Source organism: Dipodomys ordii, unplaced genomic scaffold (genome assembly GCF_000151885.1).
Source record: "Dipodomys ordii isolate 6190 unplaced genomic scaffold, Dord_2.0 Scaffold47, whole genome shotgun sequence".
In the NCBI taxonomy this organism is placed as follows: domain Eukaryota; kingdom Metazoa; phylum Chordata; class Mammalia; order Rodentia; family Heteromyidae; genus Dipodomys; species Dipodomys ordii.
The window spans coordinates 7,310,350-7,329,782 of NW_012267263.1; the positions used below are offsets into that span (position 1 = coordinate 7,310,350).

A 19,433-nucleotide genomic window follows, 5' to 3' on the forward strand; every position below is an offset into this window, starting at 1 on the left:
CATGTACAGCCACAGAACACAAGCCTGCCTTGCCCTGTGATTTTTATGCTACTTAGAACCCACACAGACTTTCTGCTATTCAGAACAGTTGAGGCGATGTTCCTGGAACAAATGGCCTCCCAAGCTCAGCCCAAGGGGAATTACCAGATCTGCGTGTGAACAGCTTTGCAGCTCTCAGTATGTCTAATAGGCTTGGTTCCCAGAAGTGCTGCCTTAATGTATGGACTTTCCCAGAGCTCTGCTGGGTCCCAACAAGGCTGAGATCTACCAATAGCCAGGCACACGTAAGCAATTAATTGTTGTATCTAATTTTTTTCACAAACATGTTATAATAATTCCTACCTTGTAGAGAGGTGAGCATAAAGGAACTATATATGTAAAGCATAGCCCAGCATTTGTCTAGCTACCTCGGTGATGACTTTTCAAGTATACACTGTTCATTAGCCTTGGTCTCCTATTTCTTCCACTTGAAGTGAGATCCTACATTTTTTTTGGGGGGGGGTCCGGTCATGGGGCCTGAACTCTGGGCCTGGGCACTGTCCCTCAGCTCTTCAGCTCAAGGCTAATGCTCTACTACTTGAGATCCTACATTTTTTTTAAGCTGAGAGTTAACTTCCTTTATATGAGCATGAAATGTTTGCTCATCTATTTTTATCTTTTTTGAAATCAGATATGGAAATCTAATGTAGCCATGGGTCTTATATATTTAAATGATGGTTTTTACTTTTCAGTAAGCAGTTAACAATTTCTTTCACATATATTTTTCATGTTTCATTGCTTCTTTGGATATATATTGTGGCACATTTTGCTGGGTAATTTTTATCCCACATGTAAAGTTTATCTTTATCATCTTAATGGATAGATTTTGTGTGTTAGGCAATTAGAAACTTATCTGAGATAATTGCTTTTTTTCTGTATGTTTTATTTACTTTATTTTTTGAGGGCTGAGCCCAGTACCTCATGCATGGTACATGTATATCCTTTGCTTTCTTAGCTTAAAAATTAGCTTTTGTTAGTTGCAGTGACTCATGCTTATAATCCTAGCTACTTGGGAAGTGGAGATGAGGAGGATTATAATTTGAGGCTGGTCAGGACTAAAAGTTGATGAGGCTTTCATGTCAACAAATTAAAGCTGGTGTGGAGGTCCACACCTGTATTCCCAGCTATGCAGAAAGCATTTGTAGAACTGCAATTAGGCCTGCCCGAGCAAAAATTCAAGATCCTACTGGGCTTAGCCTGAGCCTAGCCTTAAGTTCAAACCCAAGTAATACCAAAAAATACTATTTATTTTAATTACTGTCTTCCATCTATTTCCTCCATGTTTCCAGCAAGGTTTGGCTTCTGCTGCTTTCTCAGTACTACAGAATTATGCTACAGAATTGCTAGAATTATGGCATTGAAATCATGGGAGGGCCAACACACAAAAAAACTTTTTTAAAAAAACCAACAAAACAAACTCAGAAGTTAATCACTTCCGTGCAGTATTGCAAACAATTGTATTGTTTAGATGAAATTCCCACAGCTTTCTGAAACTGGACTTGGGTTAGTAAATGACTCTCAAGAGAGGTACAGGGAATTGTCCTTTTATGGGAAATGGCTCTTAGGAAATAAGCTCTCCATTTGCATAGGCTTCTGTAGACCATGCAGCTGGAACACATAGTACTGGGTTCAAGAAGCTTGGGAATTGGAATGATTCAAGATCCTTTGAGAGGACTTGGAGATTCCTTAGTGGCTTTTGATGGCATTGGTAGGCTGGTGAAACACTGATCAGCTGTTAAAGCAAAGACAAATTGCTGTTTCTACCCAATTAGGATGCTATGCTCTTTGTACCCCAAGGATTTAAAAAGAACAGGAACCTCATCCTCATGAAGAAAACAGTTACAGAATTTAATAGAGCAGAAGAAAATTATTCTTATTTTCATTTAGCTTTTTATTTTGCCTTTGCTGGCTGTTTATTGTCCTTTCTTTCCCCCTTCCTTTTAAATCAGAAATGCCTCTCATTGTGGTGAAATGTCCACTGAGCTCAGAGTTTTTATGAATATAAAAGCTTCCCTGAAGCTCGTCTCCTACGTTCAAGTTGTGACTTTGTCAACCTCTGGGATGTTAGTGTGTCCTGACCTGAGGGACTTTCTTCCTCACAGAACTGATGCGAAGGTTCGGTGGTACAAGGTACATCTCAAACACACGCCATTTCAGTAGAGCATAGTTTACTAGCCATAGGAAAACTATATTAAGACCTACATTTGAAGGTAATCTATTGTTTTCATTTACATCTATTATATATACTTATATTTAAATATATGTACTCAACAATCAAAAATGTCTGTCTGTGATTGCCAGGTGTCAGTGGTTCACGCCTATAATCCTAGCTTCTCAGGGGCTGAGATCTGAGAAATGCTGTTCAAAGCCAGCCTGGGCAGGAAAGTCTGTGAGGCTCTTATCTTCACCAAAACTATTTCAAAAATCCAGAAGTAGAGCTGTGGCACATGTGGTAAAGCACAAGCTTTGAGCAAAGAGAAGCTTAGGGACAGTATTCAGGCCCCAAGTTAAAGCCCCAGGACCAGCACGTATGCACACACACACACACACACACACACACACACACACACACACACACACGATGGCTAAGATTAATATTTTATTAGCTGTATGTGGATTGGATGAGGTTTCTCAAAAGTGATTTGCTAAGGCAGAATAGAAAATGAATAAAGAATAGCTGAAGAAAATAGCTTTTTAGTCTATTTTATGTCCCTATAAAAATTCCTGTTTCTGTAATGACATTATATATGTACTAAAGAGGATTTTTTTTCTCTTTTGGGCCAGTACTGGGGCCTGAACTCAGGATCTGTGCTCTTACTTATCTGATTTAGATGTTTTATTCAAGGCTAGTACTCTACCACTTGAGCTAAAGCTGTACTTCCAGCTTATTTTGCTGGTTAATTGGAAATCAGTCTCATAGACTTTTTCTGCCTGGGCTGGCTTTGAAATGTGATCCTCAGATCTCAGTCTCCTGCATAGCTAAAATCACAAGCATGAGCCATCAGTGGCTGGCTTAAATTTTTTTTTAAAGAGTATATGGCAATATTTGGGCTAATGAAGTAAATATAGAGCACATATTTCCCTTTGTCTGGTTAAATAAAGACCCAGTGTTTTGATAGTTCTTAATGAGATTGCCAGACATCCTTTAGGTTGCCCACGTGTTGGCAAATTATAGCCTGGAGCCAAATTGAGCTTCTCCATGTCTGCCTAACTTATGAATTAAAGATTTTTTTCACTTTTTAAAATGGAAGAATATTACATTTCATATTTAGAGTTCAATGAACAAAGTGTCCATACATAAAAATTTACTGGCACACAGCTATCTTTGTTTCTGCATTCACGTGGTATAGTTATGATGGAGACCACACAGACTGTGGCCCTTAAAGTATTTGGCCTCTAAGTATTCCTATCTAGCCTATTGCTTATTGGGGCCATTTCCAGAAAGCAGGACTGATACTAAAAAGACAGTTACTCAAATCAACTGCTAGTTAGTGATAGGTAGACCAGTTGGTTGGTGTTGTAACTACAAGATCTATGTATATAGAAATGATACGATAGAATATATGCTTCTGTGATATAATAGGTATTTATGTATACAGGTATAATATATATGATACAGATTTGATATTGTAAATGTCATAATGATTTTCTGAAAGTAGAGTAGTCAGCTCCTCTGAATAAGATGGCTCAGCCGTAGGCAGCATCTTTCAGTTTAGAAAGATCATTCAGAAGATATCCAGAAGGTTTTACCTGCAGAGGAAAAAGCCTAGATTAGCAGAAAACATATTTGGATTAGAAAGCTTGTGACTTCTTTCAGCTTTGGCCAATTTATTTCCCCTCTTGAGCTTGTTACTGCTATAAAAAGGCAATTAGAAAATAGTGCTTAAAATTAGGCCAGCTGTGGCTCACACCTGTATTCCTAGCTACTCTGGAGGCTGAGATCTGATGATTGAAGTTCAAAGCCAGCCTGGGCAGAAAGTTCATAGATTCTTACCTCCAATTAACCACGAAAAAGCTGGAAGTAGAGCTGTGGCTCTACTAGGTAGAATGCTAGTCTTGAGCAAGTAAAGCTCAGTGATATCATCTAGGCCCCGTGTTCAAGACAATGCCAGTACTGATATATATATATATATACACATACATATACATATATATAACAAAACTTTTTTACAATTTTTTCTATTGTAATGACTCCAAATATTGTCATAATTTTTAAAGAAATTACTGCGATCCTATCTTTTTTTGAATATTGTTGTTAACATATAATAGTGAGCTTCCTAGATATTTTGTAAAGCCTGAAGGAAGCAGACCATACATGTATTTGTATTTTTAAGTCTGTTTTTTCAATGATGAGTTAGTTCCTTTTGTATTTTTGCAAAAACAAATACGCTTTACATATAGTGGATTAACAAATCCAGCTGCAATATTTGTTATATGTTAACAAATTCCTTTTCTAAGCTGCAATTTATAGCATTTGGGAGGTTAATGCAGAAGGATCAAATATTTGAGGCCAGATAAATGTGGTGGCTTACACCTGTAATGCAGGTTGCTAGGGAAATGGAGAGTGAGAAGGTAAATCTAGGCAAAAAGTCTGTTAGAACCCTATCTCACCAATAAAAGCTGAGCGTGGTGTCATGTACCTGTCATCTTAGCTGCAGAGGAACCATAAAGAAAAGGATCATGGTCCAGGCTAACTTGGGCAAAAAATGAGACCCTATTTGAAAAATAACCAAGGGAAAAAAAGGCTAAAGTTGTGGCTCAAGTGGTAGGTAGAATGCTTGCTTAGCACATGCAAGGTTCTGAGTTCAAACATCAATACTAAAAAATTTTACACCAGCTTGGTTGGGTTCATAGCAATACTTTTCTTAAGAAATAAAGCAAAAAAACCCCTCTAAATCACCCTTTTCCTTTTTTTTTCTTGTGTCAGTTGTGGGGCCTGAACTCTGGGCCTGGGCACTGTCCCTCAGCTCTTCAGCTCAAGGCTAGCACTCTACCACTTGAGCCACAGCACCACTTCCAGCTTTTTCTGCCTATGTGGTTCTGAGGAATCGAACCCAGGACCTCATTCATGTCAGGCAAACACTCTACCACTGAGCCACCTTCCCAGCTTAAAACACCCTTCCCCTAAAAAGTAAACATCAGGATAATATTTAGGTTATAAACTCAACATTGATTGATAATGATGTGATTCAAAGCTATTGAGATACACATTGCATTAATTACATATTAATAATGTATAAATATTATATTAATATATTCATATCAGCACAGTATTATACTGTGTATAATAAAATACTATAATAACATATAAATAGCAGTATATATTAATAATGTACAAATACATTTTCACTTAAGGATTCTGTCCTTTTGGATGAAAACAACAGTAAATTTGTGGGAGTTGGAAAACGCTTGGTCATATCGAATGCATCTATGGAAGATATGGGCTATTTCACATGTGTCCTGACATTTTCCCTCAGGGGCAGGGAATACAACGTCTCTAGGAATATTGAACTTCTTGTCAAAAGTAAGTACTAAGGTCCCTGTCCTTCTGTCCAATGAAAAATATAAGAACAAATTTAGGCTCACCCTGAAGCCCTGTAATGTCCTTAGTATGCAAAAGAAAACTGATACATGAACTGTTCTAAAGGATGATGAGACATGTAAGTGACAGTTTGAAAGCTATAACTCATAAAAGAGGAAAAAAAGATGATCCCTGGGCAGTTAAAAGGCTGACAGAGGCATAAACTCACCACCAGAGGGGGCCAAACACTGGTTTCTTTAGAAAGCTCCTTTGGAAGTCCAAAGGTCCTCAGCACAGGATTGCCCTGAGCTGGGAACCAGTGGCTCAGGACTGTATGTAATTCAAGACAGTTAAGGAGGCTGAGATCTGAGGATCACTGGGCAGAAAAGTCCTTGAGGCTTTCTATTTCCAATTTACCAGCAAAAACCAGGATGTAGAGGTATGGACTGAGTGGTAGAGTGGTAGCATTGAGTGAAAAAGTCACAGAACAGAGCCTTGGTCTTGAGTTCAAGCCTTAGTACCACCTAGAAAAGCAAATAAACAAAAATACAGTTGCCCTGGCCTTATGTACTGTTATTATAGGATACAAGGACTTTATTAGATTCTCACTCCTAAGGTCATATATATCCAGTAGAAATTACCTTAATGTTTTATTTTCTGTAAGATGTGTGTAGATGTTCTTGTTATCAGTTGAATATAACTTATTCCAAATGCTTGAAATAGAAGTCTCAAACTTTAAAAAATATTTCTCTCTCTCTCTGTCTACACACACACACACACACACACACACACACACACACACACACACACACCTAAAATAAGATAGCTAGGGGAAAGGACCCAAATCTAAACATGAAATTAATTTTTCATACACATCTTACGTATATACCCTGAAGGTAAAATTTAATGCAATGTTTTATATTATGTACTGTGTTTTTTTCTTTGTGTGTGTGTTTGTGCATGCACATGTGTGCACACCAGTACTAGAGCTTGAACTCAAGGCTTGGGTTCTGTCTCTTAGGTTGTCACTCAAAGCTGATACTTTACCACTTGAATCATATCTCTACTTTTGGCTTGAACGGTTAATTGGAGATACACTGTAAGAGTCTTGTGTACTTTCCTTCCTTTGAACTGTGACCCTCAGATATCAGTCTCCTGAGTAGCTAGTAGTACAGACATGAACTACTGGTATCCAGCGTGTCTCTCTCTTTTTTCTCTCTCTCCCTTCTTTTTCTTCCTGCCTCTCCTCTCCTCTCTTCTCCACTCCTCTCCTCTCCTCTCCTCTTCCTTTCCTTTCCTGTTATTTTCTTTCTGTGACAGTCCTTGCTGGCTTCAAATGATATAAAATCCAGGTTGGCTTTGAACTTACTATGTACTCAAGTTGGCTTCCAACTCATGATCTGTGTGCCTCAGTTGCCTGAGTTATAAGATTACAGATACGTGGCACTACACAAAGCCCTACACTTTTAAATAATCCTATGTATAAAACTTGCATGCTGTGGAATTTTTTACTTTTTACTTTTACTCATATCAACACTCAAAAAATTAAGAGTGAGGAAGCTCAACTGGTACCAGAATCAGTTATACTTGAAAATAACATTGGGAACTTATTCCATACCTTCTATATAAGTAAAACTTGGGAGAAAACTTGGGACAAGGAGCATAAAAGTTTGTGAGTGAGTCCTACACTGTGCCCTGGGGAATGTACTGAATAGCTAGAGATTAGGTCATGTATCTTGTGCGCGGAATAGCTGACATGATTGGAACTTTTAAATATTTTTTATTTTTATGGTTAAGGTGATGTATAGAGAGGTTGCAGTTCATTTTAAATAGTGTCTAGTGAGTACCACTGCTGAATTAGTTCACTCTTTCTCCCACTATTTCTGTGCTTCCCATTACCCTCCCCAATAAGATAAACTTACATACAAGACAAAATGTACAAATAAGGGAGGGTATGACACTGTTACAAAAAAAATATACTCATTACATGACTTACTGTAATCCTTCTGCCCATCACCTTTGCAATAAAGTTTTTAAAAATCCATTGCTTATAAAAAAAGATAAAAGGTACAGAAATCAAAAACAATGACAACAGGGGAAAAACAGAAAAAACACAAAAAGTAAAATAAAAAACCTCTTGTTTCCATTTCCTGGAGTTCATTTAGATAAGCATTATTTAATTTCTATTGTAAAGGTGATGTACAGAGGGGTTACAGTTATATAAGTAAGGTAATGGGTACATTCTTGTTGAACATTGTTACCCCACTTTCCCTCGCCCCAGACTCCTCTCCTCCCCAAGCTGTAAAGTTCATTTCCAACATAGTATCTTGTAAATATCACTGTTGCATTGGTTCACCTTTTATCCTTTGTCTGATTCTTTTCAAAACAGATTCTATTCTATTCCATAACCCTAAGCATAATGAGCACTATTGGCAATGAGAATGGGAACTCCAATGATGCCAAAGAGTAAAAATATGGAAACTCTTGTACTTCTTTTTAAGTGTTGCATATACTTTGCTTCTATTTGTTTGTACAAAACTCATTTTTCTCCTAAAGCTGACCCTTCCCTAACTCTAACCCTAACCTGAACTTGAATACTGACCCTAAAGTCCCACAGATGCTGTCAGGAAAACAGATATACCTGTTTTCTTTAATCTTAACCTGAAAACAACTGATTTTTGTTCATTTTGTTATTCCCTTTCCCTTTCCCAAATTAGATAAATGTATATACAAGACACAGGGTACTAAAATAAAAATCAGTGACAACAGGGTATAAACCAAAGGGGGGGTATGTGATGAAAGTAAAAAGAAATAACTTCACACAGTACATTAAAACAAAAATAAAGGGGGCTGGGAAGGTGGCTCAGTGGTAGAGCACTTACTCTGCATGCTCAAGGCCCTGGGTTCGATTTCTTAGCACCACATAAGCAAAAAGAAAAAATCCGGAAGTGGTGCTGTGGCTCAAGTGGTAGAGCGCTAGCTTTGAGCTGAAGAGCTGAGGGACAGTGCCCAGGCCCAGAGTTCAGGCCCCATGACCGGACCCAAAAAAAAAAAATAAATAAAACAAAAATAAAAACAAAACACAAAAAACACTTTCCATATCTTGGAGTTCATTTTGATTAGCATCATTTTATATGATCATAGCTGTTTATCCTTTGTGATCCTCTCCTAAGAATATCCTCCTTTGATCTCAATGTGTGAATGTTTAGAGTCCTGTTTCATTTATGATGTCCAAGTGTAATTTTTTGTCTTTTACTATCCACTGTGTTTACTTGTAGATTTGTAGACCCATTCTAATGACTATAAATGAGGGAAATCATGCAGCCTATGTTTCTTTGGGTCGGGTTTACTTCACTTAATTTTTCCAAGTCTTTCCATTGCCTTACATTGGGCAATATCATTCTTTCCGATGGAAGCATAGATTCCATTGTATGTATATACCACATTTTCTTGATCCATTTGTCTACTAAGGGACATCTGGGTTAAATCCATATCTTGACTATGGTAAACAATGCTGCACGGAGAGGGTTTGAAAAGAAATGTACTTATTACCTTATGTAATTGTAACCACTCTGCATATCACCTTTACAAAAACAAAAACAAAAACCAGCTGGGTGCCGGTGGCTCACACCTGTAATCCTAACTACTCAAGTGGTTGAGATCTGAGGATCAAAGTTCAAAGACAGCCTGGGCAGGAAGTTCACAATACTCTTATCTCCAATTAACCACCAGAAAACTGGAAATGGCACTGTGGCTCAAGTGGTAGAGCACTCACCTTGATTTGAAGAGCTCAGGGACAGCACCCAGACCCAGACTGCAAGCCCCACAATAGACAAAAAAACCCAAACAAACACAAAACAAAACAAAACAACAAAAAACACCCGCCAATGCTGCAGTGAACATGGTTGTACTGGTAGCTTTAGTGTGGCCTGGTTTGTGATCCATTGGATAAATATCCAGGAGTAGAATTGCTAGGTCATAGGGAAGCTGTATGTTTAGTAATTATTTTGGGGGCTTAAACTCTGGGCCTGGGTGCTGTCTCTGAGCTCTTCAGCTTAAGGGGAGTACTCTATCATTTGAGCCACAGAGCCATTTCTGGTTTTCTGCAAATAAGAGTCTCACGGACTTTCCTGCTTGTGCTGCCTTTGAACTGTGATCCTCAGATCTCAGCCTCCTGATTAGGTAGGATTACAGATGTGAGCCACCAATGCCTGGCTATGTTTAATCTTTTAAGGAACCTCCATACTGCTTTCCAGAGTGGTTGAACAATTTTGTATCCCCACCAACAGTGTAGTCACATTCAATTGGAACCTTTTAGAGGACTTCAGAGAGCCCTGAAAACAAATTAGTGTTAAATAATTGGTCTATGAGCTGAGCATTGGTGGCTCATGCCTATAATCCTAGCTACTCAGGAGGCCAAGACCAGAGGATCACCATTCAAAGGCAGGGAAAAGTCTGTGAGATTCATCTCCAATTGAACAGCAAAAAAAGAATTGAAGGTCTAGGTCAAGTGGTAGGGAACCAGTCTTGAGCAAAAATATCAAGTGACAGAGAGAGGCCCTGAGTTTAAGCCCCAGTATTGGTATCCCCTGCTGACCCCCATGATTGGGTCTATGAAAGAAAAATTTCTCAGAGATTCCAGAAGTTCATTTTTATTATAAGTTCATAATTCCATGTATTTCTAGATTATATTTCTTTTCCTGACCTGTTCTAATTCATTCATATTACTTCCCTCTTTCCCCCACAGGGTAGTGATTGAGTCTCCCTGTTCTTTCCACAGGGGCTACTGTTCTATTTGTGTAATACCACACAGAAACACTAGGAGGCACCAACCTATATATTATACTGTGATGTTAGCCTACGGCAGCTCAGTGGCTTCTCACAGTGTGGTCCTGAGCCAGCAGCAGCCTCTTCAGCTGGCTGGGTATTCCTTGCAACAGGTGCAAAATCTCAGGTTCCATGCTGACCTAACATGGAAACTGGGCATTGAGGACTGCTATCTGTATGGTTCACCCCCAAGTGTGAAAAATGTTTTAATACTAGATCCTGCAGGCTTTTCCCTCTCCCTGTATAGCCCAGCCACTGTCCCATAGCAGTATAGCTGAGAGGGGCCTATGAAGTGTAGATGCCAGCAGCTCTTCAGGTTAGACCATCACCTTGCCTATTGCTTACCCATGGGAGGATTTTGAAATATTCTGTAAAAGAAATGAGGGTGATGAGGCCATTGAGAGACAGCTCCTAGCACTCACTCATCCTCAGCTATCATTTTGTACCATTTTGGGTACTCAGTTTGTTCAAGCTAGGTGTAATCCTTTAATTCCTTAAACATCAACCTTTGCATCTCCAAAGACTTTATTTTCTTGGTTAACAAGATATCAGTGGCCCACTATGGGTTACTGGATTTGTTACTCAGTGTGGGAGTAGGGTTAGCTTTATAAACAGGTCATTTAGTTCTTCAGCCTCTGTGTGTGTGTGTGTGTGTGTGTGTGTGTGTGCGCGTGTGTGTGCATGTATGTGTGCATGTGTGTGTGCATGCGTGTGCACACACTGGTCCTGGAGCTTGACCTCAGGGCCTGGGTACCATCTCTGTTCAAGGCTAGCACTTGAGCTACAGCTCCACTTCTAGGTGGTTTTTATTTTTTTGAGGAGTTAATTGGAGATAAGAGTCTCATGGACTTATGTGTCTTCTTGCTGAGTAGCTAGGATTACAGGCATGAATCCCCAGAACTTGGCTCCTTATGGCTATTCTTATAGAAGTGAGTCTTTAGTGTTCTGTGGTAGACACTTTGGAGGGGAGTGGAAACCTTTGAGTATAAGCCTAGCCTGTGGATACCATCAATGTGCATTCAGGAAGCCTGGGAGGTGAAGGGCTAATTGTTTATGTCAGAGCAAAGAACAAAGACCATCTGTCATTGGAATGTGTAACTGTAATCTTTTCCAGTAATGTCTTTTCTCTGCTGGGAAAAGCATTGGCCCCAAATGCTCAATTTTGTGAGGAGATCAACTGTGTTTCCTTTGCCAGAAAAAGGTTGATTAGCACAATGACTGGCCACTTGGAGAAAGATAACTTAATTAGACAAACAATGGAAGTTAAGTGTCAGGTCAAAATGAAGGTTTCCCTAATGGAATCTCTTTTCCTTGCAACTTTCTCAGAAAGAAGAGAGGAAACTATTCCTGTAATCATTTCTCCGCTGGAAACCGTAACAGCATCTCTGGGTAAGGCCTGCAAAGACTGTCATGCACATGTGTGTGGTGATTCTTGAATCCCAGAGTCAAGACTCAGGGCTCGTGGCCTACTGACCACAATATCCACACCACTGCCATTCCTTTGGGGTATCATGTGTCTGGGTGAAGACCTTAAAACCCCAGTGGTTGGGCCTGAGGGAACAAATGGGAGTGGGCATTTTTCTTTATCAAATATTGTTAGGAATTGTATTTAAAATTAAGGATACTTGGCTTCAAGGAAACCCTACTTACAAAGTTCTAAATACAATATGGTATTTTTGCATAGCAGTTAACAACAAAGGATTGACAGCATAAATCCCCTACATAGCCATCACCTCTAGTAGATTTAAATTAATCCATATTGCTAAAGCTTGGCTGGTGCTCAGCACCTCTGTAAGACTTCATTTGAAGATGTAGTAAATGAGCTGGGCTCTCATGGCTTAGACTTGTGAACCTAGCTACTCAGGAAGCTGAGATCTAAGAGTTCTAGCTTGAAGCCAGCTCAAGCAGGAAGTCTGTGAGACTCTTATCTCCACTTAACCAACAAAAATCCAGAAGTAAGGCTGCAGAACACCAGCCTTGAGTGAAAAAGTTCAGGGACAGGGTTCAGCACCTAAATTCAAGTCCTAGTACTGGCTGTATGTATGTATGCATGTGAAAGAAAAAAAATAAAATGGAGTGGATGACCAGAGACAGGTTCTTTCTACAGAACAACTGATCAGCTGGTTTAGTGGTATGGACAAAGTAACCATTGAAGGGTTTGTATGTTTCACTCCATTTTGATTTAGGCTGTCCTGACCACACTACTTTTTGGATAGTCCACAGGATTGGCCAATGAGGGCACATCAGTATTGACCATCCACCATATCTAACATTGTCTAAGAATCACAGTTAGGTAAGGGGCTCCTGCACTATGCATTGAAGACCGTAGAGGGCGCCATCCTTAGAAAATGGGTTTGTTTTGGGGAAGGGTTAATTGGGAGTGAGTACCATCTTAGAATGGAGAGTCCCAGGGGGACGCTTAGAGCTGAGATAACCAACGGTTGGAACTTTTAAACGTAAATAGAATCACTTGTAGGAGAATTCAAAATGCCTGGTAGGAGCTGAGTGACCTTATTGAAGCCATTCATGTATTTCTGGATTTTCACCCATAGTGAGGACCAGTGGAAGGTTCTAGAGACATATGGTAAATATTAAAGTTTAGTGTGAACAGAATTGTTTGGAGAAACTATATTTCCTTGTGAGATAAGGACTTAGCAGTGAAGAGTGCTGGGGAAGATGAGGAAGGATTTCTGGTTGGCCAAGGGATGCGAATTGCTTGGATGCCTTTGTTTCCCATTGACTCCTTTTCTGGTTGATGTGTTATGTCTTGCTGCACACAGGGTCAAAACTGACAATTCCATGTAAAGTGTTCCTGGGGCCAGACGAAGATCCCCCCTTTGCCTATGTGCAATGGATGGCTAACAACAGTGAAGTCCCGAACATCTACCCCGGAGGCCGATTAATGCAGGGGGATGTTCGGTATGTGGTCTGACAGATCTCTACACTTCCTTTAGGAGACAGAGTCACATTGGGCTTATACACATAACACTCTGCAGTGAAAGTCACATTCCTGATTTCCTGCAATCCTAGCTATTAGGGAGGTTAAGGTATGAAGATCAAGGTTTAAAGCCAGCTAGAGCAGACAAATCCACGAGACTTTTTATCTTTAATTAACCAGCAAAAAGCCTGAAGTAGAGCTCTGGCTCAATTGATAGTGCATCATCCTTGAAGAGAAAAAGACAAGCAACAACAAGAAGCCTTGAGTACACACACACACACACACACACACACAAATCAAACTTTAGACTTGTATGAGTGGAATTGTAGTTGGTCAGTTGGAGGTTGCCTTTTGTAGCCGTTTAGAACATTTTCTTGTACTTTTATTTTTTCCAGGTTAAAAATATTTGTGAATTAATCCATCTCCATTTCCTGTTTTGCTATCTTACTTTCAAACTTTTTCATATACCTTTATAAAGGCTCTGAGATCTAGCCACAGTATCTGTACTAAGACCTCTTTTGATTTTTAGGGAATTGTGGGCTGCCCCAGTTTCCAAAGAAGATTGATAATAATAGAAAGATGAGTTTGCTTCTTGTACATACCTATCTTTTGAGAATATTTCTTCAGTGTGAAACTAGAATGCTCAGATCTCATACATGGGAGCTATTTGCATATGAGCAAGGGAGTCCATTCAATATTCCAAATCAAAAAGTATTTTTTAAATTATAGTCTGACACATTGGGTTAGCCGGAACTCTGGCTTGTTAGTCTTTTGTCATTTTTTTGAAAGACTTATCAAAAAGTCCTTTTGGGGCCAGCTGGGCTAGGTAGTAAGAGACTGTATCTGTAAAACAAATTGGGGGCATGGCTCAAGTAGTAAAGCATTTGTCTAACAACCATGAGGTACTGAGTTCAACTTTTAATTCTTAAAAAGAAAAAGAAAAAGTTCTTTCTGGATGGCACTGACTGGGTCATAATGATGGTTAGCATAATCCTTTGTTTTTAAGTCTTTGTTGAGAAGAATTGACCACAACTACCATATCAGTTTACTCACACTTCATTTTCTTTCCCTCCCTCCCTCCCTTCCCTTTCCTTCCTTTCTTCCTTGTTTTGCCAGTCCTAGGGCTTGCATTCTAGGCCTATGCTCTCTCCCTGAGCTTCTTTTGCTCAAGGCTAGTGCTCTATCACATGAGCCACAACAGCACCACTTCTGGTATTTTCTGAGTAGATTATTGGAGATAAGAGTCTCTTGGATTTTCCTTCCTGGGCTGGCTTTGAACTACAATCCTCAGATCTCAGCCTCCTGAGTAGCAAGGATTACAGGTGTGAGCCACTGGTGCCTGGCTTATACTCCATTTTCTTAAAGGAACAGATTTCCATACTTTTCTTCCCTAGATAACACAAATATAATCCTAGTGAATTACTCCACTAGTGGCTTGAACTGCACTGGAGCTGGAACTCAGAGCCTCACACTTTTGCTTAGCTTTTTATTCAAGGCTGGCTCACTTGCGCCCTACCTCCATTGCTAGCCTTTTGCTAGTTAATTGAAGATAAAATCTCCATGATGCCTAGTTTCCATGATAGCAAGGCAGTATCTTGGACTTCTGCCAACATTACACATGGCAGCTGTCCACACTGTAGTTGCCAGTCTGCAGCTCTGATCTGGACTCGAGTGTGTGGAGTGAGAGACAGCAGTAAAAATGAAGGGCAGACACCATTGAGGGTGGAGTCCTGGAAACTCCCTTCTCTTCAATATATGAATAAGTCATTGGTAAGAGAACAAGGTTTCCCCATACTAGACTTCTCTATTCCCACTACTGGGTACATTAAGGATATTTAAAATATAAAAATTTGCATCTAAATGAAAATGAAGGTTTAAATTCTTATTGTGACATATGGCCTATTATCACAAGCCATGCCATTAGCAACATTCTGGCCTTTAGAAATAGGCTTGAAAACTTCTCCCAAAGAGGGGTTCGGAATGGGGTGCAGTGGTAGAGTACATGCCTAACATGCATGAAGCCCTGGGTTTGATTTCTCAGTACCACATAAACAGAAAATAAACAGAAGTGGAGCTGTGGCTCAAGTGGTAGAGTGCTAGCCTTGAGCAGAAGAAGCTCAGGGACAGTGACCAGGCCTTGAGTTCAAGGCCCAGGACTGGCAAAAAAAAAAAAAAGTAGAAAAATTCTCCCAAATAGTGGGCTGGCAATGTGGCTCCGTGGTAGAGTGCTTGCCTAGCTTGCATGAAGCCCCGAATTCAATTCCTCAGTACCACATAAACAGAAAAAGCTGGAAGTGGTACTGTGGCTCAAGTGGGAAGCTTAGAGACAGTCCTCAGGTCCTGAGTTCAAGCTTCATGACTGGCAAAAAAAATTCTCACAAATAAGTAAAATAGTATGTGTCAATTTCTCCTAACTTTATGAAACTTGTAGTTAGTTTAAATTTGAGAATGTTTGATTATCTAGCCGGTAAAAGATACACTTACACCACACTTAAATGAATGTTTTCTCACCCAGGGAATATTCAGAAAACAATGAGAGCTACATTGAAGTACCACTGCTTTTTAATCCAGTCACAAGGGAGGATTTGCATACAGATTTTACCTGTAAGGTCAATGGCAAACAAAGTCATCAGGTCCTACGTACCACAGTCAAAGAAGGTATGCATTTTGGGGACACTAATGGGAAAACAAACTTGTGTAATGGTCTACAGATGCAACACAGAGCTCCATGATCTCCATGTAATTCTTTAACAAACCTCCCACTCTTTGATAATTATTTTTGGTTGATTAGAGGTTGGACATTGAGGAATTATACTGTGATTGAAAAAATAGTTAAGTTGTTCTAGGCATGGTGGCTCAACCTTGCAATCATAGCTACTTTGGAAGCAAGGGTCAGAGATGGAGCTTCAAGACTACCCTGGGCCTATAAATTCACAAGACTCCATCACAACCAATGGCTGGGGAGGGTGGCATGTGCCTATTATCCCAGCTACTGGAGAAGGAAGCAGAATGGCTGGGCACAGAGGCCACACCTGTCATCCCCAGTGATATGGTAAGCACAAGTAGGAAGATTACAGTCTAGGCCACTCAATTGTGACAGGGAGACCCTATCTCAAATATGATCACTGCAAAAAGGAGCTAGAGGCATGACTCAAGTGGTAGTGTGCCTGTCTTGCAAGTGCAAGGCCCAGACTTCAGTTCCTACTTCTGCAAAAACTAAAAACCAAACAAAACCAAATCAAGTGTTAAGTTTTAGAAAGCACATAACATGGCTCTTGGATGAACTTGTAAGAACCCTGCATTTTTTTAAAATATATTTTTTTATTGTAAAGATACTATACAGTTACATGAGCAAGGTAATGAGTACACTTCCTATTGAGCATTGTTACCCCCTCTATTGTTTTCCCCCTACCATCCCTTCCCTCCCTACCTTCCCCGAGGTTCTTTTTTTTTTTTTGATTGTGATTAAGTGATTACATAATTTCCTGAATTTCACAGTATTGTGGAATAATGATGCTCATTTAAAGTCACAAGTTCATTCTAACTTTCCTGGAGCAAATCGTCTATCACAGTCTATAACATATAACGGTGTTCACATATACACCATACATGTGATCAGCAGCATGAACCCCGGATTTTTAAGTGCTTCTGCAATGGAGTACCAGGGTCTGCTGTCCTCATGTGACCTCTAGGAGAGGGTGGCCTCCTCTTATCTTAAAGCTGAAAAACTCCGTCCTACAAGAGCAGGGACTGGAAGATACTGAAGTTCAGAGGAACTCTGAGGTCAACGACATCAGAAACAGGAATAAGTGCAAAAATCAGTCCACTATCCATTTAACAACAAAAAGTGAAATGCTATCATTTTTGACTAAATGGATTCCTTGGCATATTTAATCATTGAACAGGAAAGGGAAGTACACTTGATGTTGTATCTGTTGACAGTCCAAAAAAGCAACAGCCCCTGGTCCAAAGTGAGTCTCAGCAGGACTGTTAATATCTTTCAAACAAATATCCAGCACAGCTGTCTCCAACTGAGCTCCTGTACCAGCAACACCACAGACTAGAAAAACACAGCCCCCTGCCCTCATCCAGATAGATTCCATCCAACCCTCCCCAGCTCCTTTCATACTGAAGTTTCACACTCGGGCAATGTGTACAGGGCAATGTTGCAGGACCTTTCACAGAAATGAGGGCTAGGAGGGAGGGAGAGACACAGTGACTATACAGATTTGGAAATGGAGGGTCTCATAAAAAGAAACTTGCCTTCTCTGGGGAGTAGTGAGCCAAAAAATTCTGTGCATAGCCTGATTCTGATGTTGAGAACCTTTGAAACTTTGTCACTGGAGTCCTGTGTGCATGCTCTTTTCTGGGACAGCTCACGACTTATCCCAGAGGCCCAGCAAGGCCTTTTCTCAGGATGGAGAGACATATTCAACTAGCTGCTCAGAAAACTGCAGCTTTAATTATTTACTTTGTTACTTACTTACTTTTGGAGCTGGTACTGGGCCTTGATCTCAGGACCTTGTACTCTGACTTGGCTTTCTCGCTCAAGGTTGGCACTCTGCCATTTGAGCCATACCTTCACTTCTGGCTTTTTACTGGTTAATTGAAGAGGTTCCTGGACTTTTCTGCCCAGGCTGGCATTGAACCATGATCCTTAGATCTCAGTCTCCTGTAGCTAGGATTACAAGCATAAACCACTGATGCCTAGCTCCATGTATTTCTAATCCGAGTAGTGTAAGGTGAAAGAGTCCTGTGGAAAGTCAGATTGAGATCCTGGTGATTCCAGTAAGCCTGCATAGACTATCCCAAATACTGACTTTATAATGTGGAATTCTCTATTCTTGTAATCTCAGCATTTGGAAGCTGAGGCAGGAGGTTTAGGAGGTAGAAGCTAGCCACGGTTAAGTAGAGAGACTCTGTCTCAAAAACAAACAGTGGAATTCAGATCTCATTAACAAGGTATTTATTAACACCATGTTCTCACATTTGCATTTTAATTTTTTAAGTTCACAGATATTTCCTATATTTTCACAACACAAAGATGGCTAGGGGTAGAACCTGCAATAGCTGATCAAAAGAATTATCTTGATGTGTCAAGGTCTTGATCACAAGCCTGCTCTTTTCCTTTGTTCCTTTGTTTAATCCTCATGCCACCCATGGTCCCTGGAAGAGGGCACATTGTTTCCTGGCAGTGTCGCAGATAGAAACAGGTCACATCAGAGACACACCACTGCTCACAGTTGGAACAGTTAGTCCCAGAATACTTGTTTCCTACCTTACAATGTTCTTGGTAACAGATTTTATCCTACCTTGCTTGTTTTTCTAATGTCACCAACGTCATTCTCAAATATCCTTAATTTTGGTGTCAACAACATTTCTCAAACAAGTGCACATTTACCAGGAAAAAAAAAAACTCAGTGTGCTTCTCAGCAAACCTGTGTGGCCCTGGCCTGACCTATTTTGCAGTGAGTGATGATCAGTCCTGACATCTTTCTCTCTCTCTTCTCTCCACAGCTTCCCCCACATTCTCTTGGAAGATTGCGCTGGCCCCACTGTCTCTGGTCATTTTGGTTTTGGGGGGAATGTGGATGCATAGGTGGTGGAAAGGCAGAGCTGAGAAGCATATTCTCTAACCACGCTAAGAACTGGCCGAAGACTTTCCATCCTACTCATGTATGATAAGGGAAATGTAGTGGTGCAAACTCATCTGTGTCATTTCTTATGGAAGTGTTGTGCCTTGAGGACTCCTGTCCTCTTCTCTTTAACAAAGCTCTGTGTTTGGAATAAAAGAATGAAATCTTATATTGTGTTCTGAAAATCAGAGATAGGAACGGAAGGGCACCTGGGAGCATATGAGCGGCTCTGTCACCTCTGACCTACTTAAAAGGATGAGCTGGGGCTGAGGTTATAGCTCAGTGCCAGTCTAGGGCTAGCTAGTGCATGTGTAAGGTTCTGAATTCTATCCTCAGCCCCACCAAACCCCAACAAACAGCAACCAACACCTGACAAGAAAATACAACAAAACAGCAACAAAGCCAGATTGAGTACTAGGAAGTTAAGAACAGGTGTTTCTGAGGGAGAGAAGAGAGGACACATGAATGCAGG

At 40.2% G+C, this 19,433-nt stretch overlaps 1 protein-coding gene across 4 annotated transcripts in view; it reads left to right on the forward strand.

Moving 5' to 3' along the window:
• Il1r2 (interleukin 1 receptor, type II) overlaps positions 1–19,130 on the forward strand; it is a 43,030-nt gene extending 23,900 nt beyond the window's left edge. For all 4 annotated transcript variants that reach the window (XM_013019762.1, XM_013019763.1, XM_013019765.1 and 1 more), the window contains 6 exons: positions 1,989–2,169; positions 5,395–5,563; positions 11,714–11,776; positions 13,168–13,306; positions 15,841–15,983; positions 18,843–19,130. In XM_013019762.1, coding sequence (XP_012875216.1) covers positions 1,989–2,169; positions 5,395–5,563; positions 11,714–11,776; positions 13,168–13,306; positions 15,841–15,983; positions 18,843–18,961 — 814 coding nt within the window. In that variant the 3' untranslated portion in view covers positions 18,962–19,130. The remainder of the gene's footprint in view (positions 1–1,988; positions 2,170–5,394; positions 5,564–11,713; positions 11,777–13,167; positions 13,307–15,840; positions 15,984–18,842) is intronic.
• The last annotated feature ends 303 nt before the right edge of the window (positions 19,131–19,433 follow it).